At 38.5% G+C, this 27,319-nt stretch overlaps 1 protein-coding gene across 12 annotated transcripts in view; it reads right to left on the bottom strand.

The window, feature by feature from the left end:
- Positions 1-27,319, bottom strand: part of UNC80 (unc-80 homolog, NALCN channel complex subunit) — a 233,478-nt gene that overhangs the window by 16,192 nt on the left and 189,967 nt on the right. For 11 of the 12 annotated variants that reach the window (XM_030804163.1, XM_030804170.1, XM_030804164.1 and 8 more), the window contains 12 exons: positions 25,597-25,689; positions 24,183-24,218; positions 23,630-23,848; positions 15,323-15,523; positions 13,066-13,189; positions 12,000-12,125; positions 10,607-10,730; positions 9,666-9,872; positions 6,646-6,830; positions 5,872-6,037; positions 4,249-4,428; positions 984-1,122 (listed from right to left, as the gene is read on the bottom strand). In XM_030804163.1, coding sequence (XP_030660023.1) covers positions 984-1,122; positions 4,249-4,428; positions 5,872-6,037; positions 6,646-6,830; positions 9,666-9,872; positions 10,607-10,730; positions 12,000-12,125; positions 13,066-13,189; positions 15,323-15,523; positions 23,630-23,848; positions 24,183-24,218; positions 25,597-25,689 — 1,800 coding nt within the window. The remainder of the gene's footprint in view (positions 1-983; positions 1,123-4,248; positions 4,429-5,871; positions 6,038-6,645; positions 6,831-9,665; positions 9,873-10,606; positions 10,731-11,999; positions 12,126-13,065; positions 13,190-15,322; positions 15,524-23,629; positions 23,849-24,182; positions 24,219-25,596; positions 25,690-27,319) is intronic. The other variant, XM_030804171.1, reaches the window with a different exon arrangement.

Here is a 27,319-nt window from a genome sequence, read left to right as displayed (position 1 = left end):
CTTGCGCTCTGTTTCACAAATTTTATTTCATCTGTGTAGTTCATGAACCATTTGCAAAAGGATTTGGGTACAGGGTAATTATTCCTACATATAAACTAGTTTTGTGTGAATGTCAGAATATGCCCTGAATTTTATTATTTTCCATGTGTGAATTGTACTACAATGAATCTATAGGTATTAAAAATAAGCAACACACTAAAACCACATAAGGTCAATTCCTTGAAAAACTCAATTCCTGAAGTGAAAATATCATTGGTTCCAAAACATTTATCTACTTAAGATAGATGTTTTGACTCATGTGAGATCATTTTCATTAGACTTTTATTGTATATATATATATATATATATATATATATCAGAAGTTTTTTTTACTTATATTCTTAAGAGACAGAGAACACACAAAATATTTAAGGGGGTTTTGTCAGGGAATCATAGAACTATAGATGGAGAAGTTACCTTAAAGATCATTTTAGCAAACCTCTTCATTTTACAGAGGGAGAACTGTGGATTACGGTTAAATGACCTGCCCAAGGTCACAAGCAGTGGTGTAGATCCTTTTCTGCTTGGTTAAGTGTCACTACCTACAACTGAATACTAATAATATATCAGAAGCCTAAACTTTACCAAAAACATGAAGATGGTCCTAACTCTTGCCAAGTACCCATCATTAGCTTGGCTAGTGATAAATCTGAAATACAAGAATGCCATTTGACAACAGAAAGAAGACCATGTGTCTATGGAAAATTTTTAAGGAGAGACAATACTTGGATCAGAAATTGGGATCCCTTCTACTAGCTTGGCTTAGAAAACTGCAAAGTGTTGCCTGCAGGAACCTAGTTGACAAATCCTTTGTGGAATAATCTATCTAAAAATATTACCATTGCTTGCTTCTCTTTCAGTCTTTGTAGAATAACAGGAGTGTATTTTCAGAATTTCTAACTTTGCCCCCAAATGCAGAGTATAATATAACCATAGCTGTTTACCTCTGGCTGGGTAGCATGCCCACCTCAGCCTGAGGTGCAGACATGCTGGAGACATGGCTGGAGAATCGCCTCCTTCCAATGGCACTCAGGAGGTAAGCTTCTTGTTCACTTACCACGCTGGGCATGCTTATAGAGTCATCTAAAAGGGGCAAAGGAATAGAGTGTTACAAAAACTATGACACTGATCAGAAAAACCCAACCAAAGCTGTACTTGGGTTCTGTCCTTGGCTTGTGTACAACTTAGGGCTGTTTGTAAATCTAAATTATCATTGGTCCCTTCATACAGATAAAAAACTTAGACCTTTGTGGGTAATGATAATTCTTCGCATCTATACATCTCCCACCCTTCCATACTAGAACATCCTTCATGAAACAAATGTAAATTTTTACAAGTAGATTATTTGTGAAAGTCAACAGGCATCAGCAAATTTAAGATTTGAGAAAAGCTAGCACATAATTTTTTAAAAACATTCCATAAATACTTCAGGGGACTTTGTTGTTGAATGAGTCAAATACATTTCCTTGACATTCAAAAACCACATTCAGTACAGTTAATAATTTCTAGACTGCTGAGGGAAAGACTATTTCAGATATTTTTAGGAAAAATATTTGAAAGCTATAAAGAAATAAATGCTTATTTTAACCAAAATTTTAAAATTTAAGTATGTGATTTTGTTTTCTCCATAGAAGCAGAGTTTTTTTTTGTTTTGGTTTGTTTGTTTTTTGTTTTTGAGACAGAGGCTCGCTCTGTTGCCCAGGCTGGAGTGCATTGGCGCGATCTTGGCTCACTGCAACCTCCGCCTCCCAGGTTCAAGTGGTTCCCATGCCTCAGCCTCCAGAGTAGCTGGGACTAGAGGCGCACACCACCACGCTCAGCTAGTTTTTGTATTTTTAGTAGAGATGGGGTTTCATCATGTTGGCCAGGCTGGTCTTGAACTCCTGACCTCAGGTGATCCACCCGCCTCGGCCTCCCAAAGTGCTGGGATTACAAGCATGAGCCACCGCGCCCAACCAGAAGCAGAAATTAATGTACTCAAATTCATATGAAAATTAACTTTAGCACAGTATTTATGACAAAGTGACTTAATTCTAAATGAGCTAATGTTGATGAACACTAATATTCTTTGATAAACATATTGAGTTTTGAAGAATGTGTGCTACTGTATAAGATCATCTGATACTATTTATTTAAAATATCAAAGTAATCATATTTCTAATTGAACTTATTTCAAATCAAAAGGTGAATATAAAACATGCTAGCAATTTTAATTTGCTATAAAATCACTGACTTAAAATTGATTCTTGTTATAGAATGATATTTTCTTTTTAGATGTGTCCACAGGGAAGAGAATAAACAAATGTGTCTTAAAAATATAAAAAACATGGTAGGATAGATTCAGCTATTTCTACAAAGGCCTTTCCCAAATCCTATTGATTATTCCCCCTTACTTGTATTCACATATCACTTAACACTTATGTCCCCAGTATTTGTTTGGTGATTAATCATGTGCTGTCTACCAGTAACTCTTTTGTTAGGTGTTCTTTATTGCAAATGTCTCTCATCTCCTCTACATAACTATATCTGTTATAAGATCTTAGAAAGCAGAGAACGTATCTTTCTCATACTTCCTTCTTCCTTATCTTATACCTGATAGGCCTTAATACAAGTCTGATTATTGAATGTAAGAAAGTTTAATTCAAAACAATGATCTGGTTTTCATACCCCTCCCTATTTAAATTAATACACACCCATATCACAAACACACAATACCATTTGTTAGCAATCTTGCTTTCATTCGGATGGTTATGATGTCTGTGATCAGAGACATAAGCAAAAAATTGCATGGCTCCCCAATCCCCCTGCTGCCTCATCAGTATGTTAGTGTTGGCTTTTGGCCAGTGATATCCCTGTTTTAAGTCTTACTTACTTTTCTTTCCTTGCTCCTTCCTACAGGTTAGGTCATCTATTATTTTCAAGGTTACCTGCAAAATATATTTAGCTCTACAAAAATAGATGATATCATTTCCTATAATTAATAAGAATTGCTGAGAGAGGCTACTTCAAGCATTAAAGAAAAAATTGATTTTCTTTAAGTTTTACCCATACTTAATGGATATTTAAACTGCTGATCCTTTTCTCTTTCATGGTGTTTTCTCAGTCAAGATTTCCTTAATTACAACTTTAGGTGTATTTTCATGAGCAGTCACCAGGGTGATTTAGACAGGAATGTGTCTATAGGCCAGGCACAGGACTATATGATTTTTCCCTTGTCTGACCAACGCTGAAGCTAACTGCAAATATTACTGGTAAGTACTGACAAAGCATTTATTTTTTCTCTTCTCTTACATTCCCAACTGTCATAGGACATTAAAACACTTTTATTCATCTTAGTTAATTAAAATTCTAACCTCAACTCTCATTTCTTCTATTTAATTTAGTTCAGAGTAGAGCTTTTTGTTGTTGTTTGGTATGGAGAGCCTCTGAGTGAAGATCTAAATTTTGTTCTCATTCATATGGCATTGACAACACACCTTTGCTATAAACGTTGTATCAGAGTATCTTAACACACAAGTGGAAAATAATTAATGCAATATTAAGACCCCTGAAATGACAGTAGCATTTAATGGAACCTTTCACCCTAATTTTACTTTTGATAACCTCCTGTGAAGAATACATATGTAGTATTTCTCCTTGTGTCATAACACCAAATCTCTGGCACATGCCTTAGAAGCTTCTGGGCTGACCTAGTCACTGGGGATTCTCTTAACTCAAATTTGGAGTACTTTCCCTCAAGACAGCTTGCTGGTTTGCATACTGGCTGGTAGAGCCAACTGGTCTTTTCTGAGTCCTAGGCATATACACGGCTCACTTTTCCCTGCCTAATGAGGCCATTTAAGTTCCAATCAACCCTCTAAGCAAGATATCCAGGAAAAAGGAGAATAAGTGCTTTCCTTGGTTAGTTATCCACAATTTAAATGGGAGTTAGTGGAAAAAGTTGACTATATAGGTTTAAAGAAAATTCAGGAGTCACTAACGATTTACTTTTTTCCTGAATTCTTTTTAAATGACCAAAGGATATCAAGGAATTTATAGAAATGCAGGCATTAGGAATCATGGAATCAGTCACATTTTCCCTAGAACTCCTTTTGTAAAAATGACTAGGGGATCAGAAGCGGAAAAGGTCAGAAGGGCAGTAATCCTTCCCAAGCCCTTGCTCATATGGCCAAGCCATGTCTTCCGCCCAGATTCTTTGGAATGACCTACTTTCCTCATCTTCCTCATCAGTCCGACTCAGGGTGTCCTGCGAAGCCTGCTGGGATGGCTCACTGTCCTGCTCCCAGACAGTGCCCGTGCCCGTGTTAGAGCGGGACATGGTGGCCAAGCTCAGGCGGTAAGCAGAGGTGGAGGTGCCCACGGTACTGATGGATGTCTTGCCTTGGTAGGCTAGAGGATTTGAGAGACCAAAGGAAATGCATGGTGAGAATCTTAAATGTCCACTTCGAAGTCCTCCCTGACCACTTGTATTTTTTAGGAAAGGTTAGTTAAATAATGTGTCCCAGACAAATGATCTTTATAACAAAGTTGCAAATGAAAGTGGGGATTTCTTATTTTAAAGAATCAATATTGGCCACTGATATAATTAAATAGTTCCCTTGCCAGAACATAACATCTGTAACAATATTAAATGCTTTGACATTGTTGCCTTTCTTATTGGTTTTCTATTTTATTTTCCAAGGTTGGTAGGATGCAAATTAAATTTGACCTGAATTGTAGCTTCCAACTTGGCAATTTTTACTAAGAAATATATCTTATCTGACACAAGCATATCAAAGTAATAAATAAGTTGTCTGACGTGAACCCCGCAATGCATAATCAAAACTGTTCTTTTTCTCATTTTCTGGAAATTACAACCTATAAAATGCCCCTCAGTTCTATGTCAGGTTATTTTATTACAAAGTAGAATATTTGAATGATAATGTGTAAACTTCACCAGGATTATACCTGTCAATTTTTTGTTTTTACCACATTGTCTGCAAAGAACAATAAAAGCTTTCAAAAGAAAGCAAATAACCTTTCCCTCCCACAGAAAAGAAAACCTAGCACACATTACATTTTACTTGTGGGCAATGACTGCCCTCTAATGGCAAATAATGATTTATTTTCCTTCCTCAATAATCTGCTGCTCATACAGTTATAAGAAAGCAATGTACTCTCAAAGAATACCTTTAGAATAATGTAAAGAAAGTACCTCCTAGTTTGCCAGCTCTAAGGGAATCCTTCCCCTTCCAATGTGTGAAAAGTTAAAGTTAAAGGCTTTATAAATCAATCACAGAGATCTGGTTGAAAAATCCCCTTACAATAATCACTTTCTATGTGACAGTAGTAAGTTATTTACTTGTAAATTATTTATCTATTTTCTACTTGTCTGTTTCCTCATTCTTTACAGGGACTTTCAATTATATACCTTGAAGCTATTTGTATAGATTAAAGGAAATGATCTACCATAAAATAGAAGCTCAATAAATGAATGTCCCCCTTCTCTTTTTCAAAAAGGAAATAAAGGTAATGATTTAAACCATTTTTCTTCCAATTAAATACTCAAGAAAGAGATTAACTACTAAAATGAAGATTAAAAAATATATAGAAAAGGAAAACTAAATTCTTATGATATCCTTTTGATTTCTCTTTTGTTACTGACAAGAGAGGAAGTCAAATCTAGTGGTGGTCAAATGGCTAACTTATTAGAAATGGTCAAATCTAGCAGTGTACCAAAATGGCTAACGTATTCATAGTTCCAAAAAGTGTGGTGACCTGGACAGAGGGATTCTTTGTAGGCTGTGAGTTCCATTAGTCAAACAAATTCACAACACTCTCATGCACACTCACCTGATCCACTATGAACTGCCTCTTTTAGAATTTTTAGTTCACTGTTGAACTCAGCAATGAGCGAGCTCTTACACAAAGGGCGTGGTATGAAGCGCCGCTCCAGCTGGTCGGCAATATGTTGCCGGGCGGAAAGCTCTTCATGATTCTCTGCTGGTTGGGCCAGCAGCTGAAAGGAAGGCATAACATTCTCAGGGCCTCAATTTTCCATCCATAAAATGGGCTAACTGCTGTACCTATTTCATTGTTGTGAGGAATAAATAAGGTAATGCATGTGATGTTCCTAGAATGGCACTTTACACAGGAAGTGCTTAATAATTACATCGTTTTAAATCACTGCCCTAAGAAATTGGGGCATGAAAAGGACAAGTGTAGATGGGTACTGAGGGTCTTGGAGGAAAAACATACGTTAAGTATCCTATGTTTTTCATACATTTATTTAAAATCAGGTCTCAGTCATGCCACTGAAGATAGAAGATTCTCCAAACTGTTCCACTGGACCAATCTTTTGGGTGGGTAGAGTGGGGGATGATTAGTAGGGAGCGGGCAAAGTTTTACAGACTCCAATAAAGCTCTTACTGTGAAGGCATTTCTAGTGTGAAATTTTATCCTCTGGAATATATTTTTGGGTGGTTTTCTCATCAAGCATAGTATTAACAGGCCCTACTAACTGGCAACAGTAGGTACCATGAGCACTCCTGCCATATTCCTGCCTCAGTAGAGAGCCACACATTCATTTGAGCTTGCCATTTTCAGGAGGAGAAGCACACACCACACCTTGCACTGGATGAAAGGGCGCAAAAGCACAAAGATGGGTATTCGGGTCCGCACGATGAAGTCGAGGAAATCCCAAAGGGCCAGGCCTCCCACCTTCCGCAGAGCCATCTCCTTCACCTGGAGGCTCAGCCAGTACCACTGGCTTCCGAGCTGCCTCTCAAAGCAGACGAGAATCACCTTCAGCGCTTCATACCGGGAAAAGAGAAAAATGAGCCTGCGGACCTGTGCTTCCGAGGAACCCAACCTACATCCAGAGCCCTTTATGAACCTTTAGAAATTTTCTAAATTTCTAAGCTCTCTCCATGTTTCTAAAAACTTCATATGTATTCCTAAGCAAGAGTATTCTGGACATCGAGACAAAAATGTGTATGCTAAGTGTTTTGATTCTGATAAAGAGTACTCAAGTATCTTTCTTAAGTGCATCTTAAGAACTACTATTTTGGAAAATATAGAGCAATGTGGTCCACTGAATTGAAAGGAAAATGTTTCATAAACATGATGTGTGGCTAACGTTTTACCTTCCAAAAGTTTTGTCATAATAACTTTATTTTGTCATAATAACTTTATGGTAATACGGACATATCAGTCACATTCTTAGCTAAAACATGGATCTTAAAAATCTTTTCCTTTTTTCTTTTAACCATAAAAATAAATATTTGTGTTACTAAAATAAAACCATGAAGAAGTGCACAAAGTTAAAAAATATTAAGTCCTTTTCCTTCCCAGTTCCCTTCCTGACTCCACACTAAACTGCTCCCCAGAGGTAACCAGTAAATGCGTGCAGTGTATCTTTCCAAAAATAAAAAACACCTCCCTTCATCGCACACTACGTCTATTACTAAACCCTACTGGATTTATTTGTCCATATCTCTTTCCTCTCAGATTCTGGCAGCCCTTCACAATCTACATTTATTTTTATTTTTCAGGAAGCAGATTTCCCAAACCGTGTGTCAGGACAAACCAGAGTATTTTGAAGACATCAAAGATTATGACAGGAGCTCCCTCTGCTACTACAGCTTTTACCATGGAGTCTGCCATGGGGCAGTCAAGTGACCTGGGCCTTCTTGATCATTCTTCAGGCCCATCAATCTCAGCATCTAAAAGATGTGTATACTAAACACATTTTGATTCTGATTACTAAAACACGAAAATCTTTCTTAAGTGCATTGAGTGACTAAATGCACACAGAAATCCAATTCTCTAAAATCCTCAAGAGTCACATATGCCTTTACCATCTTTAGGATGTTTCCAGGAGAGAACCATGCCATGTAACACACAGAGAGAGATTGCAAGATTCTTTCTTACCCGTATTCCTCCTCAAAATCTCACTTTTCACAGCAACTGCTTATCTCAATTCCTTTCCCTCAACTAAACAAACAAACAAAAAACAACACTCTTCTTTCTCTACCATAATTCTGATGACATTTTCACTGTTACTAAGCCTGTTGGCTGACTTTGGCTTTCTGCCATTCTACGTCCCACCTAAACCTCCATCAGCCTAGGACACAGCAGTGTATAAAAGGGGCTCAAGAACAGAGACTCATTCTAGCTCTGTCACTTATTAAGATATATGCCTTCAGGCAAGTTACTCAACCTTTCTGGGCCCCAGCCTCTTCACTCCTAAAATGAGAATAACACTAACTTCTTAGAGTTATTGAGAATATGAGAGGATTCAAAGTGGTAATAGTGTAAAGCACAGAAAACTGCTTGGTGCACAGTAAGTGCTCAAAATAAATGTAAAAACAAACTTAAAATACAGGTTCAGTAGCCTGGCCACGTAACAAAGTAAAAACAACTCTTTACTGAAAAGGCGGAGAGTGGAGAGGACAGAAACTCATCAAGTGTCTTCTCATATCCTTCCTGTACATGGTAAGCCCCTTTTCTCCATCATCCTCTGTTCAATCCTAAACTTCATGTAGGGCTCTATGATAGAGCTTAGATTTGAATTCTACTTTTGTATACCTTGGCCAACTGAGCATCCATATGGGTTGGTCCTGGGTACATGCATTCCTTGTGTCTTTTTCGCCTTTTTCATTTTCATTGTCAATCCCCTCATTTTCAAACACATCCCATTATAAGGCAGTTCAAACACCGCCCCCATACTCCAAACTCCAAGGACTCATTTTCATCAGTGTGTTTGTGTTCATCTTATACTTCTCACCAATATCTGCTTTGGTGAATTGAAAAATATCAGGCAAGACTTTCTCATTTTGAAATTCCCCACTGCCATTGCCACTTATTCTCAGTGCTATGGCAAGAGTGGTCTTTTCCTGCTGGCCCAGTTCATTCAGGGCCAAAGAGTGGCTTTCCATTGCTCCATCGGTCAGGACCAGGTTAAAGGCAGCATGGGATAATGGGAAAGTAGGAGTCAAAGAGGGAAAGGGATTGGGAAGCCTGTGGGAGCAGGACTGGACTGGCCTCACTAGAGTAATGATCAAAGTGGAGATTAAAGACATGTTAAGGGAGGAAAAAGAGCTAGTAGGGGCATAACATATTGCAAGGTCACCAAATCTTGCTGCGTAGAATGTAGACTGCCCAACTCCAGAACTCCATTTATATAGGTGACAGACCAATGAGCCCCACGTGTTGTGCAATGCTGTGTCTTTGTATACTAGACTGAGTTTAGATCTTATAACAGCTACTGAACCTCACTAGTGATCTTGTACTTAATCAGCATGGAAGAATCTTTACTGCAGATGCCTTCCTTACAAGCCCAGACACTCGTATATAAAACAGCCAAGTAATTTAGGCATGGCAGATGTGAAACCACGTTGTTTTTTGGCATATGTTTACTGAAGGAAACCAGACTTTTTTGCAAGGGTAATGTTTCTTGTTCAAGTGGCTTCTTTAAATACATTCTGGATTGAGGTCTCTTTAAATACATTCTGGTTTGAGGTCTCTAAATTCTTTCTGAGTTAAGTTGGAACTTAACTAAGTACGTCTATTTCTTTATTTATCTATCTATCTACACATATATTTTCACATACATATACATACACATGCACAGAGAAAGTACCAACCCAAGTATGCTGCTTGGCTGGTGGACTCAGCCAGCCCTTCCCTGCGCAGGTCTTTCCCTGCATCCCCAGGGGTGGAGCAGTGGGCTGGGGAGCTCTCTAACATGAAGTTCTTGCTCCTGGATGTGCTGATGATCCGCGGTGGGAGGAGCACATTGATGACTGTCTGCAGCAGCAGCTGCACCTCAGGCTGCTCCAGCCATGGGCTATCTGAGGGGCAGAATTTGGAAGAGGGAAGTGGAAAGAAAAACATCACAAGGTAGACTGTCCACAGTAGATACAGAAAAACTCAGCTCTTTCCAAGTCCAAACTACAACACCCTAGAAATTCAGGTGTTTCCCATCAAGTACAGCTTCACCAATGGACAGAAACAGTGTTCCTGGCACCTGAGTATTTTCTCCATAGTGGGTACCCAAAAACTTGTGGTCTTAGACAAATGTCTCGCTTACCATTTCAATCTCCTTTCTTTTTGCAAATACTCATGATGCACTGTACTTACATTTGAGACAAACTTTTCCTAAAAGAATCCCTCTACCCCTAAGAAGAAAGAGTAATGAAAATACATTGGAATTTAATGACAGTGGCAGGATTTCTGCTAAACCCAGTGTCCGTAGGTTGCACAAGTTTGTTCACCTGTCAATTCTTATATTGTACTTCAATGAATACCATTTTCTCAACTGAATTGAATGACTGTTCCCCTGATTTTTGCTATACTGAAATGACTTTAAATAGGATGTATCTCCTAAGAAGTAGAGCAGAGAAACTCTGGTCCCAGGTAGCTAAACTGAAAAGAAAGAAAAACTCTTATTTCCTAAGATGACCCTATTTAAATTATTCAGACTGACTTCAGTGATAGCCTTCATGGGAACAGGAAAAAGAAATAACAACCTGACATTTAAGAAAACACAACAATGATAAATTTCCTTTAGTTAAATTAATCAGACCTTTGCTTCCAGATCCTACTGTGAGCACAAATGGGATGAGCAGATTTAAAAGCATCCCCTCCCTTCGCTCTTGATTGGTGAATGGGGAGATCACATGGCTTAAAGGAAAATCTTCTTTTAAAGCCTGTGCAGCAATAATAGAAGAAAAGATTAATTGACCACCACACCCATTTAGTATGTTTGTTTTTACACAGTATGATGGAGACGGTGACTCCCTGCTGGCTGCTCCTGTAAACTATGAGTTCAATTGTTGTCTGTACAGCATACAAGCTTTACCCAAAACTGATACTTTACCATTGTCTTGATATAATTGAGAGCTATATACCTAAAAAGATAGTAACATCTTGAATATTAAATGAAAAATTAGAATACTTATGGTCAGGTACAAAACCAACTTCACGTCCCCATTAATTTTCTCTATTTTTCTACCAATAAATATTTTAACAACAAAGGAGAAGGAAGAAAATCAGAACTTCTCACTTGCTCCTTTTGGTAGTTATTCCTCTGGCCCCTGCCATGAAAGGCCTTCTTCAAGCCAGGAAACAATATGCAATATAGAAAGAAATATGTGATCTTTGTATGCAAGTTATTAAAGAGTATCACTTTAGGGATGTCACTGTTTCTCTTCTGCACAGTAGCCACAGCTCTTACTTGATCTCTTTTCTGTCATCTACCCATTCTCTGGATGATGAGCCATCAAGCTTGGTTGTCAAACAATGGATGGGTCAGTTATCCATTTACATCAGTTGTGTACTTTCCATTTACATCACTTGTGTACTTTCCATTGAATATGGAGCTTTCCAGTGATTTACCATTCTATAAAACTGGGTGACACACAGAAATATTCAGGAGACGGGATTCTGCAGTTTTTTGTTTTTTTTTTTTTGCCTTGGGAATGATTATTTTAATTTTAAGAAATAAATTAAGGGGGAGAATTTTCTTTAAAAAAGCACTCATAATATTCAACCCACAATCATTAAAGAAAATTAAGATATTCAAAGTCTAGTGATAACATTTGAAAGAATTTTATATTGCAATTCTTTCTGAAAATAATTTAAAACCAGACTGTGAATATTACTGCCTTTTAATTAACAATTGTGAGCTGATTTTCTGTGAACCATTATTTTGCACACATTTTCAATGACTGAAGTGTTTCCTGAAGTTGTGGCAGGACTAAATGACTCTGCTATATTTGAGATCTCAAGAAGAATTACAGAAGCACAACTTAGGGCCAAGCTCAGGGCTGAAGCTCCAAATCTATAAAAGTTTGGAGATGTTTACACTTTTGTTTCACAGATTTTGCCCAGCCTTTGCAGAAAAAAATGAGAACACCATGATCTGGTGCCTCAACCAGCAACTTAATGAGCGTGACAAACAGGTAAGGCAGTCACACCTGTATCTGCAATGCTACAAGCCGGACAACAGCTGTGCTGAAGGGCAGAGGTGGTGAGAGATAAGGGCTGAGATGAAGAAGGGGTAATCCATCAGCAACACTGGAAGGTCCTACCACTCCCATCACCTGAAATACAAACAGAGCACATGACCAGCCTTGACTATTGCAATTTCATGCAACCGTAGTAAGGGAGTCTCAATGATGATGATAATAAAAATGATAAATTGAAGGTTGGGCATGTTACTTTCAATCTTTTCTTTCTTGTTGCCTTCTGAAGGCATGTAATGTCTGGAGTCAGACTGAACGTTACACTGAATTCAGCCAAGGTTTTGTAGAATGTTGTTTATAGTTAACTATGTAAATAATGAGAGATGAACTAAAAAGCTATTCTAATCAGGAGATTGGACACTTACTTGTGAATTCAAAGGAATGCGGTCAACATTCCTTGATGGAGCAAATACTGACAACAATGATGATGGCAACAGCTCTATTTGCACTAGGCATTCCAACTACAGATTTATTGCTCAACTAGTGAAGCAGCAGGTCCTATTTAATGAGATGCTCTAACATGGTTTCCACACATTTTACAAAACCTTGTCAGGACTAGACTCTAGATATTACATAAACAATTAAAATTTTTTTTCTTCACATAAATCCTAGACTGGCCAACTCATAGTGTCATTTTGCACCATAAAAGAAAAAAATCCTCTTTGCATTTTAAGTTCCCCACCCCAGACTACCTCAACTTCTAGCCAATTGTGCAGGCTCCGCCACCCCACTCTCCAACTGGCAGCCCTCAACTCTCAGCGCAACTTGAAGAGGTGAATTGTCAAAGTAGTGCATGGGAAGCAGCACACCAAAATCCCTTCTGTGTAGGGATGGGTTCCTGGATCTCCCCACACACCACCTTGAAATGTACCTCACTATTTTCAGTGTCACCTGAGCCGTCTGTTTTCATGGGCAGATAGGGGCACAAAGTGGTTGACCTGTAAATCTTCAGTTCAGAGAAGTCAATAGCAGAGTTACATTGTGCAAAGTTTCATAAGATTGCCACTTGGCTACTCACCAGATTGACACAGACATTGATCAGTGACCTAAGGTGAGGCAGGAAGGATATGATTGGCTGCCTCTGAAGTGTCAAACAAACCCCTTCAATCAAATTGCTGGCAGGCTCCCACTCAACCTGTCGCCTGGAATACAATATAGGCGCCATTAGCGGCTTGGCTCCCTTCTGGAGAGTCTGAAACAAGTGAATGAGACAGTGATTCTGACCCCATCTAAGACAGGATGTGTCTCTGGGATGAAGTTTACCCATATTGTTCCAAAAGCACAGAGCACACTGGGAGGGGAAGAAGATACTGAAAACGTAGCAGAGGCAGGCCTGCCCCACTCGACTAAATCTATTGAAGAAAAAACAGAGATGATGAACGGGTTGCATTTTAATTTCCCTGGTTTTAGCTTTGACAGAGGGTCCTAAGACTACCACTGTAGAAAACTGATCACAGGGGTAATTACTCCCAATAGAACTAATCTGACCCCAGCTGCATTTCTGAAACCTGTTTATCAGATTACACACGCCCATCAGTTTTTACACCAGACTACCACTAATTTGATTTATATAGCTTAACTCCTGCCAAGAAGATCACATTAGAAGAAAATAGTTTATTTAAACAATGTTCTTTCTTGGCCTCCCAAGAAATGATATGTATTTTTTGGCTACTTTCTACGGTAGTATAAATGGTGTTACTGTACACATAACCCAATTAAATGAATATGGGATTTTCTGTAATAAAAGTCAATCCATTTCATAATTGTCCTAGTACTGATTCATCCCTGTGGCCCCAAAATAAACAGCTTGGGCTTTACTGATATTAACAGTATTTCCTTATATTTTCCTGGCAATACTTTCTAAGCTTGTGTTTTCTAGAGAAATGGAATCTGCAATGACAAATGGAAATGTATTCATAAATGAGGCTATGTGACATCTCCGACACTGAAGGTAATGTGCAGGTCAGGTTCAGTCAACATTTCTTGTGCTGAACTGAGATCACCTAATGAGTTTAAATCCAAGCCAACTCCATATTCATAGCCTATCTCCCAAGAAAATTGCCTAAAACTGACCAAGCCTATGTATGTATTAATCCAGAAATCTACTTTCGGGAAGCATAAATGGGTCATTTTTGGAGATGTTTAACATCTTTAGATATGAAGTATTTAAGAAAGGAATTTATTTCAACACACCCCTGTGAGACAGTTGTAAATCTTTGATAAGCCATTTGCTGATAGACACAAATGTTCTATTGGGATCACTAAAGAAATAGTGTTTTAAAACAGGCATTTCCATGCCACTGAAATAAATAACCTTGAAATAATGTATAGGCAGTCATCACCACGGTATAAAAGAATATAAAAACAAATAATCGATTATTAGAATAAAGATTTTCAATTTGTTTTTTTAATGACTCCTGAAGGCTGGATTAGTGTGAAGGAGATTATGGACTAATACCTGAAAAATTCTGATGAATTGAACATTAAGTGCTATAAATTCTCGGGAAGGAGTCGCACTGATTTTTGGGTTTAGTTTAAAAGGACAGAAAATTTTCTCACTAACCCAAACTTGAAATTTCTGAGTAAGTGGGTTTACCAGTATTAATCTGTTGAACTATCTGCTCACTATCACTACAGTTTCCAAACTCGGCTCACATCTCTAAGTACAGTGGTTGAAAAACATCTGCTAATATGTAGGCTACCAATGAATATTTCCCAGGTCACTGAACAAAGATCAAGCATTAATAGTGTTCATTTAGTACCACACTGAATTAGGTAAAAAAGTGAAAATTAGGTGTTTGTTTTCAATCCTGCAAATATTTAAGCTTCTGCTTGGCGATTATTGTAAAGCTTGGAATTTCTCTAAACTGGTACCTAAATATGTTAACTAGCTATGTTAAATATAGTATTTTGAACATAAAATTCATTTTCTTTTCTCATTAGTTGTTTCATTTATACGGCCAATTATCCCTTATTTTAAAAGGGATTAAAGGGTACTAATTGAAATTTTTATATGTGTCAGATGAGGAGCATGATAGCTAAGAAATGGATAGATTTTTTCAAGATGAGCACATATACTTTTAAAGAAAATGTTATTTTTCTCAAAATGTAGGCTTTGCTACTTAGGCATTCATAGACCCTATTAACTATGCACGTATACCAAAGAAAACTTTCAAGTCATTCATTCAACTCCAGAATGATCCACCATCTTAAAAAATGACAAATATTAACTTTGACATCTGTGATAGCAACAGCTAACTAGGAGGCACTCTCACCTCAAAGTAGGCATCTTATGAATTTTATTGAACATTCTATCCAATCTTTTTAAAATGAGGATGAGGGCCGGCCTCACTGCCTCAGCTGTCCAGTCAGTAATGGGTAGCATCTCCATGATGTAGCGCCGAAGCCCACGACTCTCCATTGTCTGAGTGTCATATGGTGCCAGCTTCAGAAGGGAGTGTGCAATTTCTGCCAACCTAAAATATATATATATATATATATATATATATGTATATATATTTTAAAGTATAAGCTTAGAATTACACAACAGGAATTTTTCCACACAGCATCATGTTAATCACCCCTTCCAGACCACCAACTCCCTGAACTAAGAACATTCTTCCCAACATCCTCTATCCCTCTGCTCTCCCACATATCAGAACAGTGATACCTACACATGCATATTAATAGAGAATCATAGAATGCTTCAGAGACAACATGTAAAGAGCATCTGATAAGGAAACTAAAATCCAGAGAGATTAAGGATAGGCCAAATATATTTAGAGAATGTCATTTCTGAGAATGTGCATGTGTATATATACAGGTATATATACACACAAATACATGTATATTATATAGATGACATATATGCATATAAAAGAGAACCTAACTTTAATGAACAATAAAATCACAAATATCAAATGTCCTTGTAAATTTCATGGCTTCAGAACTCCCTCAGTACCCATAGTCAAGGTCAAAGCCACCCTACAAAAAGTGCTCTTGGTTTTTGTTGCAACCCAAGGAGTTCTTCAGGCTCCATTTCCATCCCTCTCCTTTAAAGCCTCCTCCTCTCTTTTTATCTTATACATGTATCTTTTCTCTCTGTTGAGATTCTTCATATAATAGACCCAGTTGTACTGTCTGGATGACATTGGTTTTGGTTGCCTCTACTTCTTAGATTTCCCAACTCGGTTCCATACAGGAACTGCCAGAGGGAAAGTTGTGCTTCGACTCTCAAGGTTGGCCCAGGCTTGCAGTCACCAGACCCAAGTGTTGATGTCCCAAGTGTCAGATTTTCTGAAGGAGAATTGGCCAAATAGAATAGTTGGGCAAATGGGGTTTCTAGTAAATGTAATAGTTAACGACATAATCTTCAGAACTAGATATGGATTACCAATTTCCAAATAATACAAATACAATGATGTACATAGCCTTAAAGCCAACTTAATTTAATTTTGTGTGAAGGAGAAAGTATTTAAACATTTTACAGTGGCTCCTGATAAAATATACTGAGTAGATGCAGAATGTGTACAAGATAATATTAAGAGGTAATGTATACTCATTCATAAAAATATCTTACAACTATTCTGTATGATTTGAGCTTGATTTTTTTCCTCAATAAAAAAGCTTATATTCTAAAAAATACACCTAAGACACAGTGGCTGAAATGTTCATATTCTTTGTCAAGATACTGAAAATTCATTTGAAAACAAATTTCTTTAGGAAGGGTAATACACTAAGTTACTACCACCCATTATTTGAATCTTTGGCTTGAATCAGTACATGTTGAGTTAGGCAGGCAAAGGATCCTATGGAACTGGAATGTAGGACAAAGGATTCCTGATGGAGGAGGGGAGCAGAGAGGCCTAATGTTACCTAGGAATTCATGTGTGGATGGCATCAGCAGGAGCAGCCATACGTGGAAAGTTTTCAGGATTGTTACTAAATAGAGGAGGAGATTTGAGATAAACGGAAAAATAAGATTTTTTTTTTTTTGAGATAAGTTTGTACTGGAAAAGCTCTGAAGATAATCTTCTCTGTGTCATGGAATCTTAGGGATGAAAGATCCCATAATAGTCATAATATCCTGTAGGCAGTCAGGTTCACACTGGCACCTGTTATTATTATTATTTTTCTAACACAGCTTAAAAGGAAAATGAAAAAATATAGTTTCCCAGGACCTCCAAAAATCTCATAAATAAGAACTTCTGGCCGGGCGTGGTGGCTCACGCCTGTAATCCCAGCACTTTGGGAGGCCAAGGCGGGTGGATCACGAGGTCAGGAGTTCAAGACCAGCCTGGCCAAGATGGTGAAACCCTGTCTCTACTAGAAATACAAAAAAATTAGCTGGGCATGGTGGTGGGCACCTGTAATCCCAACTACTCGGGAGGCTGAGGAGATTGTGCCACCGCACTCTAGCCTGGATGACAGAGCAAGACTCTGTCTAAAAAAAAAAAAAAAACTTCTAAGGTCTGGGCCCAGAAATCTGTATATTTTTAACTTTTATTTTGGAAAATCTCAAACATATAAAAAGGTAGAGAGATCAGTATATAGTAAGCCCCAAAATACCCATCACTCAACCTCAGCCTTCCAAGTAGCTGGGACTACAGGTGCACAGCCCCATGCCTGGCTAATTTTTGTAATTTTTGTAGAGATGGGGTTTTGCTATGTTGCCCAGGCTGGTTTTGAGCTCCTGGACTCAAGCAATCTGCCTGCCTCAGCCTCCCAAAAGTGCTGGGATTACAGGTGTGAGCCACTGTACTCGGCCTACAGTGACTCTTGTTTTACTTATACCCCCAAACACTCCCACTTTTTCCCCACCCTAGACTATTTTAAAGTAAATCCCAAGCATCATATCATTTACCCAGACATATTTCAGTATGTGTCTCCAAATTTATGGACTCAGAAAAATTAAACACAATACAATATGACATTTAACAAATTAAAAATAATTTTTTAAAAAACCCAAATATCCAGTCAGTTTTCAACATTCACACATTATCTCATAATTACTTTTTTTTTGTTTACAAATTAGGAAAAAATAAGGCCCATAAATTTCTATTTGTTGATACGTCCTTAAGTCTTTTTTAATATGTAGAATTCCCCCCTTCTGTACTTGTCTTTTTTTTTTTTTTTTTTTTTTTTTTGAGACAGAGTCTCGCTCTGTCGCCAGGCTGGAGGCTGGAGTGCAGTGGTGCGATCTCGGCTCACTGCAACCTCTGCCTCCCGGTACAAGCGATTCTCCTGCCTCAGCCTCCTGAGTAGCTGGGACTACAGGCGCATGCCACCACGCCCAGCTAATTTTTGTATTTTTAGTAGAGACGAGGGTTTCACTATGTTGGCCAGGATGGTCTCGATCTCTTGACCTCCTGATCTGCCCAACTCGGCCTCCCAAAGTGCTGGGATTACAGGCGTGAACAACCGCGCCCAGCCTTATCTTGTTATTTATTAAAGAAATTCTCTGTAGCAACACTCTCAATTTTGCTGATTGAATCTCCATGGTGTAATTTAATCTATCCTACTGCCTTTGTACTTAATTCAATTGGAATTTAAATCCAGGGCCTACATCTGCAGACTCAGTTTTGATTTTTTGGCAAGAGTACTTAGCAGGTGGTGTGTGTGGTGTGTACTTCTGCCAGGAGGTACAGGATTCCTAGTTGTCACTCTTTTTATGATATTAGCTGTTCTTAGTCACTGCACAGATCCACTGATGCATTAGGAGTAGTGCAGTGGTAATATCATGTAATTCTTTGTCTCACATATTAACTATAGCATTGTAATAAAGAGAAATTGTGATTACTCCAAGAGAACTGAAGAGTGAATAACTGAAAGGATCTAGAGGGTAAGAGCCTCAGTTAATTTTGATAGGCATCCTGGTTTAGGAATCACAGCCAAGGCCATTACCTCTCTAATTATTTAGATTGGTCTACAATTGCTTTATGTGACTAGCTCCATGGATAGAAAATTCACTACTGTACAAGGCAACTTATTTCATCTTTGGAGGTCCACACTGTGAGAGTTTCCTTTCATGTTAGGCCTCCAAATTCCCTTTCATTTCTTCCTACTAGGCTTAATTCTGAAAGCATAAATCCAATCCATCTTCTCCATCATGACCCTTCATTATCAAGAAATAGTTATTGCCTCTTAATTCCCACTGTCTTCTCTCCAAACTGAACATATTCACATTGTCCTGGAATTCTGTGTGAATGTGGGTGTTTAAAAGAAATCATTTTAAACAGCTTATACATTCTTTTGTTTATCTCTTTCTCATGAATTTGATATACAGAAAATAATTCTTTACTTCTCAGGTTATTTGTGTGACAAATAAGAGTACATCTATACGCACTTATTTCTTTTCTCTTATTATTTTAAAGATAACATTGAGAAGTGCTTGTGAAATAATCAATCTGTCTATTTGAAGCTTCCAAAGAATATTTAGAGCTGAATTTAAGAGCCATTTTATGGATTACTACCTGAATTTCTCTAATTCCTGGTCATGTGACAAAATAAATTTGTTTTGCGCATAAAACAAAATTTCCCCTTCCCCTAGTCTTTGCTGTACTATCACATGCATAATCAAAAAACTTTCCTATGGTTCTTTCCCAGTGGGAACACAAGAGATTTTCCCATTCAGAGGGTGAGGGAGAGAGGAAAAGAGAAAGAGAGAAAGAGAATGAGAGAGATAGAGACCACACATAAGAGAGAGAGAGAGAGAGACAGACAGAGAAAGAGAGAGAGAGAGAGAATTTGCAGATTCCGTTATCCAGCTGCTTTGGCAGCACTGGATTGGACAAATGAAGCAATACATTTCTGTAGGTCAGAGACTCTAATCAAGAATATTTTCTTCAAGAGCCTTGTAATCAACCATACATTCTGCAAATTCAGAAGTATAGATTGCCTTAGCAATGCTTCTTAACATGTTGGTTTGATTCGAATTATTTCGGCAAACATTTGTATTTTTTATATCATCCCATTTCTCTTTCTCTTTTGAAAACTCAACTTTTCATCCTTGGGTGACATTATCTATTCTTATAATTTAAGAACGATTTAATACTACCATCAATTCGCAAATTTATATATTAAGCTCCAACTTTTACATATATTCAAGTGTGCACTTAATTTATAAGACAGCCTTAATTACATCCTTTGCTTAGTATAAGTTCAAAGCATCTGGATCTGCCCCTACTCAGCAACACAGAATGTCTCTATTTGGTTAGAGACTATGGCAGGCCTGTCTTTTTCAAAAGCTTGTTGTGAGAAATTGCATTAAAAAAGGGCATTTAGTCTAAATATTCCCTGGGCAATAAAAATGTTGCCCTCCTATCGACCCAGGCCATGAAATAGCTATGCTCTTGAATGACATTATCCTGGCTTCAGATCAATTGCTCTTGCTGAACTGCATTATGACTTTGTGCCAACTTTATATACTAACAGGCATCCAGCCATGTACAACCAGCACTTTATCTACCATAGGGATGTTGTTGAGGACTCTGTTCATCATACTACTCTTCCCTTTTAACAAACACCAACCAGGAGACTGTTGAAGCTCAGAAAGCAATACCCCAAAATGAAGACCTCAGAAGCCAAGGTTTTTCACTGATCTTCTCCTGCCCTCCTCTCTGTGGCCTCTCATTCTTTTCCAAGGCTAGCCATGGAAACTGGAAACCCTTTTCCTCAAAGCAAGTCATTAAAACCAGAACCTTTTTTCCCGAAGCCAGCCATAAAACTTAAAAATATTACACTAACTTTCCCCCATGTTTCTGTGTAAAAACTAGCCATAAAGAAATTACCTGACCCATCTTGTTTGATTGTAGGTCATAACAACGCCCCCTTTCCAGAAAGGGTCTTGCCCCATTCCCAGAAGGAAGGGATGCTAACCAGAGAGGCCAAGAAGAATCCAAACACACAGGCCATGCTGGGTTTCCTCACTTGGTCTATGAGCATGGGATCATACCCTTTCTGTCCAGTCATATTTATACATGGCTATCCATACTTTGTTAAACTTAAAAATGGAGAGCTTCCCCTGTATTTTTGGGTCTTCATCCTGAAGGCTCCTGTGTCAGGTAAAACTATGATCAAATACATTTTCATGCCTTTTGATTATGATCTGCCTTTTATCAGTTGACTTTCAGCAAACCTTCAGAGAGTGAAGGGGAAATTTTCCCTTGGCCCCTACAAGATTTTTCTTGTTCTTCGTATTTTAAAAAAGTATTGTTTCACCGAGCAACTGTTTTGTTTTTAACTTATTTATATTATGATTTTGTAATTAATCTTTTTTCACTCATTGCTTTGATAACTAAGAAGGTCAAATTTACGGTTCATGAATAATATCTAATATGATCTTATATTGATTTCCTGTGCTAATCTTATCATAAAGATAATTAACTCCTTGAAAATCTTTCACATTATCCTGACTCTATAATTTGTATACACTCTCCCTTCAAATATTTTCTGAGTTGCCTCAAATCCTTTATATAATAATACATAAATGTAAATGCGATTATAGTACTTGCAACTTTGTATTATAGTTATTTTCTTATGTGCCTCTTGCATTGAACCGTGATAATCTTGAAGACCAGGACCTGGCCGGGCGCGGTGGCTCACGCCTGTAATCCCAGCACTTTGGGAGGCCGAGGCGGGCGGATCACGAGGTCAGGAGATCGAGACCATCCTGGCTAACACGGTGAAACCCCGTCTCTACTAAAAATACAAAAAAATTAGCCGGGCGAGGTGGCGGGCGCCTGTAGTCCCAGCTACGCGGAAGGCTGAGGCAGGAGAATGGCGTGAACCCCGGGGGGCAGAGCCTGCAGTGAGCCGAGATCGCGCCACTGCACTCCAGCCTGGGTGAAAGAGCGAGACTCCTTCTCAAAAAAAAAAAAAAAAAACCAGGACCTTAGTTTACATCCCCAGTGTTTAACATAGTATTTGAACCATTCTCATTAGCGTTAGTATCTATTGTGTCCAGATCTGTGCCAGGCACAGAGCTAAATCATTTCTAGTTCATTTAACCTTTAATAGGTATTGACCTCTAGAGGGAGCTCCAGCCTCTCTGACTCTTGCTGTCCCCTCCCTCCAAATGCCCTAAGGAAGAGTATAAATACAGTCAGGTTATGGAACAGTCATTATCTCATAGTCTCTCTCTCTCTCTCTCTCTCTCTCTCTCTCACACACACACACACACACACACACACACACACACACACACACACACACACACACATCCATCTTTTAGGAATATTTTTCCTTTTCTCTCACAAAATGGCCATTGGTCATAGTGATTTTCTGACTCTGGGAATGTGATGTTTCTCTGTTCACAGAATTGCTTAGGTCAGCTAGAGAAGACCAGCGGGAAAGGAAGTGGAGGGGCTGAATAAATTCCTAGGTTGCTATGACAGCAGGACCTTAACACTCCAAATGTCCCTCCCCTTTCTCTGAAGGCTCCCATCTAGGAGCTGAACTTCTCAGTGTGAAATAAGCTCTTCCCCATTACTGCACAGCAGGGAGTGTGAACTCCAGTGAGGCTCTGGGGTTCTCCAGGGCAGTGCTGGGTGTGTGCCCACAATTCAAAGAATGTGAAATTACACTGGAAGAAAAAGAACCTATGCTCACTGTACATTTCTGTCTTCTCATTTTCCTTCATTTAGTACTTTCTAAATTTTAAAAAAGGCAATAACCAGGAAACTGTGAGTTTTGTGAAATTGCAACGTTATTTGGAAGTGGCTGAACCTAACTCTACTTTTACCTTTATAGATACATTAAATTTTGCAAGTGAATCTTTTGTTACCCATGACATTTTTCTTTGAAGGGATTTTTATCACCCTTAACAAACGATTACAAATCTGAATAGATGGTCCTCTGGAATCACGTTCCTTTTGAAACACAAATACAGCCTTTAGCATGAATTTCAAGTGAAATGGCATCTCTGTAGGAAGAGAAAATACAAGTGCACAGGGAAGTAATTCTGGGGCCTTTCCCTAGCACACTAAGAGTAAAACATGTAAATGACGACTGGCCTCATCTAGTTCAGAATTTTTACCAGGACACATTTTTTTAACGGTTGGAAGGCTGTTTATATAAAGGGATTTCAGGCCTAAGCCAAGTTGGCTGAGTTAAAACTGCTAACTTCCCTGCAGGGCTCATTACTGGCTTTTTAGGGACCCTAGAAGCGGAAAGTAGTTGTGCATTCCTCATGTAAAATAACAGAGAAGAAACATTCAATTCTTGTGAAAAATTAGAATCTGGGCAGTAAACAGTAGTGAGAAGAATTCTTTTCTAGAATTCTTTTCTAAGAATTCAGGTGATAAAATTTCCCTTTCTTTCTCTTTTGTTGAGAAGCAAATATATAAACCGTGCTTTTCTATCTTAAGAACATTTTCCCCTTGTCCACCCTAAGATCCTGTTTGATGGACTTAATGCACACTTTACCAGAGGGTTCTGTATGATGTGTACCTAAGTCACCGGAAACAAATCATTCTATATTAAGTGTTTTTCCTGGAGAACCCCCACTCTCAACCCAACACACACATTCAGACACGTGGGCCAAGCTGTGTTCACACTTGGGGCAGGGAAAGCAAGGCCAGTACCTCATGTGAGACTTCACATCCAGCAGTTCCAGGGCAGTGACCCGAGGCTCCCCAGCCAGATTTTGCAAGATCTTCAGCCGCGGCCCACAGTGCTTATAGAACTCTGTGCAAATATTCAGTAAGGACTCCCGGGGTCTTCTGAACTCTTCCCGAGCAATTCGTTCATCCAGTTCCTCTCTGGGAAGGCCTTGCCCTTCCTCCAGTAAATGAAGGTTTTCCCTGGGAAATTGTGTAAGATTAAATAGGGGTCTGAAAATGTATTCATGTAGCAGCTGTGAGAAGAGGGTATCACACCAAAGAAAAATATAAGATTCCTAATGAGTTAATGCATCAGTAAGGTGAGGCCAAGGAGAACCTCATCTGAAGGATAAAGAAAGCTTATCAGCCTAGAAGAGACTGTCATCCCAAATTGTTGTAAAGCCACTTTTGGGGGTTTACCCAGAAATAGTATGTTATGCATCAAATGAAATCTAACAGAGCCATAAACCAGCTTAAAAGGCAATCATCTCAAGATGTCAGAACTGGTATGAAATTAGAGCAAGTCTTTCTGTACCTGATAAAGTGCAGTTTGGCTCCTTGTTCCTGGTACCTGGGAGTTAGAAAAACAGTCTACATAACTATTAGAGCAAGAATGGGATCCTTTGGTTGGGCTTTCTTACAGACTTTTTCATATGAAAAGCCCTTGCAGCTATATATTTTGATAAGTTCACAAATATACATATATTACTCCTAAAACATAAAGGCTTTATCTTTCATTTGGCTAACACATATACTGCAATTATAGCTACTACAAAAGCTGTTTTATTGTTGCATGATTTGGGTAAAGACAACTATTATAAAAATATATACAAACTCATAGAATATAGCCAAATGAGAGAAATTTTTGGACATTTTGAAATTTAAGTTATAGTTTTAATACCATGTGCTCTGTCTTAAGTGACAGGAAGGAGAATCATGGCTGACTTCCTTTCAGTTCTGGAGACTTATTGCTTTATGATTCATGGATATTAAGACTTTAAAAGCCCTCTTTCTTCTTTAGAAGCCCTCATTTAACCCGGTGAACCTAGAGAAGTCTCTAAATATCACTAAACTACAGTATATCATTTTCCCTTAACATAGGAAATTGAGGCATGAGTTAACCATCACACCAGGCAATTTATAGCTGGGTTTGGAATTTATTTTTGTTTTATTTTTAATATGAATATATATGATGAGCAGGGAATTAACTTTACATGAATAATGATACACACTTAAAAATAGGCTTCAGAGAGAGTGAAAATGTATTGAATTTCTCCTTATGATTTCCATGCCAACTACTCCATACTGGAAAAAGAGAATTTTTTCTTAAGCTGAGTTTGGGTTTGCCCTATCTTAAATCTTCCTTGTAGGGGGAAGCTAATTAGGCTTTTTGTGTATGTCGGAATATTTAAAGCTAACACAGATGGAATGAAACGGGTAAAATATTAACTAGCATAGCCAGTATCAGAGTTACACCAAAACAAGAGAAGGAGATTAAGTTAACAACCATGAAAAGCATCATTTGAGGGCATATGTCAAAGTTTGTATGAAATGTCTGCAGAAAATCTGTCCAGACGAAAGTAAGTTGACTCTTAGTGCCCCGGGAATGATAAACCACCTCCTGATTATTATTGTTTATTTGCCTTTTGTTGAAGGCAAATGAAACAACACTGGAATAGTTCAAAGACCACCCAGGAGGCAGAGAACCATGCTCGAGCAAACAAAACAACAGCAATGCCTATTTATGAAGTTGGTTTAGATTTCTCTTTGACAATTTCAAAAGAAGCCTTGGTATTTTCTTGTAACTCTAAACTCTCACCTTCTTTTCTTTTCCTTGGAGGTTTTCACACTCAGTATTGACTATGTTCAGGATTCCTTTCATTCTCAACAGCTGACATTGGGTTGTATGAAATTGAGAGACCATAGAAGAATAAGGCGCAGTGAATTACCTGGTGTTCACCCCAGACGACATGGTGTGATTGGCTGTGGTGGTTCCCTTATGACCTTGGTCACACCTGCTCATCTGTGGGGCTGTCATGGGCCTGTAACAATGACAGTAATCACCACAGCAAAACAACAACAGCAACAGAAGTGGAAACATTTATTAAATCCTCAAGTTACTGAAGCACACATAAGTTTTAAGTTAGTTTTAGAGTCTTCAAAAGACAGGCTGTCTAGCTTTGGGCTTTTCTGTTTGTTCTGAGAGGCACTTTAAAGGAACATTGATTCCCAGGGGTTTATAAGCTCATCATGATTTAAGTTCTTTCACTTCTTTGTTCTGAGTAATAAACTCATCAAAATGACTCTTCCGACAAGACATTTATGAAATATCTACAGACTTCTAAGTCTGTACCAATTGAGAGTAAAGAGCTCATTCTTCACTTCTACTGGGTAGTTCACCATTCTAGATGATAAGTAAAAGGCAAGGACGTATGTACCACTTTGGCCACCTACACCATTATCAACTACTCTATTTTTTCTGAGAAACTATCAAAGAATAAAAGAATTCTCCTAGTCACATCACACCTAAGGCTAACCAGGAAAGTGAGTAAGTTAGTATCTATTATAAGTCAGTAATTTAGATGGTTAGTAATAGATTTGAATCATCTCATTTTATATCTGCCAGATTTACTTTAAATAATAGGTAAAATTTGCCTCTGTATTGGCATCTAGGACGAAAAAGGCATAATGCAGTTTTTTTTTTTTTTTTTTTTTTTTTTTTTTTTGAGACGGAGTCTCGCTCTGTCACCCAGGCTGGAGTGCAGTGGCGCAATCTCAGCTCACTGCAAGCTCCGCCTCCCAGGTTCACGCCATTCTCCTGCCTCAGCCTCTCCGAGTAACTGGGACTACAGGCGCCCACCACCACGCCCGGCTAATTTTTTGTATTTTTAGTAGAGACAGGGTTTCACCGTGGTCTCGATCTCCTGACCTCGTGATCCGCCCGCCTCGGCCTCCCAAAGTGCTGGGATTACAAGCGTGAGCCACCGCACCCGGCCAATGCAGTTTTTTTTAAAGCAACTGCTTTTATGAAATCATCAAGGCTTGCTTCTTTGTTGCTCACTTTCTGTCTACTGGGGATAGCTAGAAAGTAAACTTTTAATGATCACACCAGATCTTCTCTTCCTGTGCCTGTTGTGATAGACACAATTTAGAGATGGCTCCCAATATCTTTGCCCGTTGGTGTTACTCTAGTGATTATGTTACATTATATGGCAAAAAGGGGGAGTATCTGCATAGGCCTAATCTAGTCACACCAGCCCTTCAAAAGCAGAGAGTCTTCTCTGGCTAGGGCAGAGAGATTTGAAGCATAAGGATTCAAGGTGCTATTGCTGGTTGGAAGGTAGAGGGGGAGCACGTGAGAAGAAATGCAGGTGCCTTCTCAATGCAGAGTGGTGCCTGGCTGACAGCCAGCCAGGAAATGGGACCTCAGACCTAAAGATGCATGGAACTAGATTCTGCCAAAAATTGAATGAGCTTGGAAGTGCATTCTTCCCCAGCGCCTTCAGATAAAAGTTCAGACTAGCTGACAACTTGATTTCCACCTTGAGAAACCCTGAGCAGAGAATCCAGCTGAGCCTACCTGGACTCCGGGCCTACACAACTGTGAGATAATAAATGGGTTTTGTTTAAAGGCTCTAAGTTTGTAGTAATGTGTTATACAACAGTTAAAAC

This window comes from Nomascus leucogenys, chromosome 22a (genome assembly GCF_006542625.1).
Source record: "Nomascus leucogenys isolate Asia chromosome 22a, Asia_NLE_v1, whole genome shotgun sequence".
In the NCBI taxonomy this organism is placed as follows: Eukaryota; Metazoa; Chordata; class Mammalia; order Primates; family Hylobatidae; genus Nomascus; species Nomascus leucogenys.
Note: the sequence above shows the minus strand (reverse complement) of the source record. Positions and strands in the feature narration are given on the sequence as shown.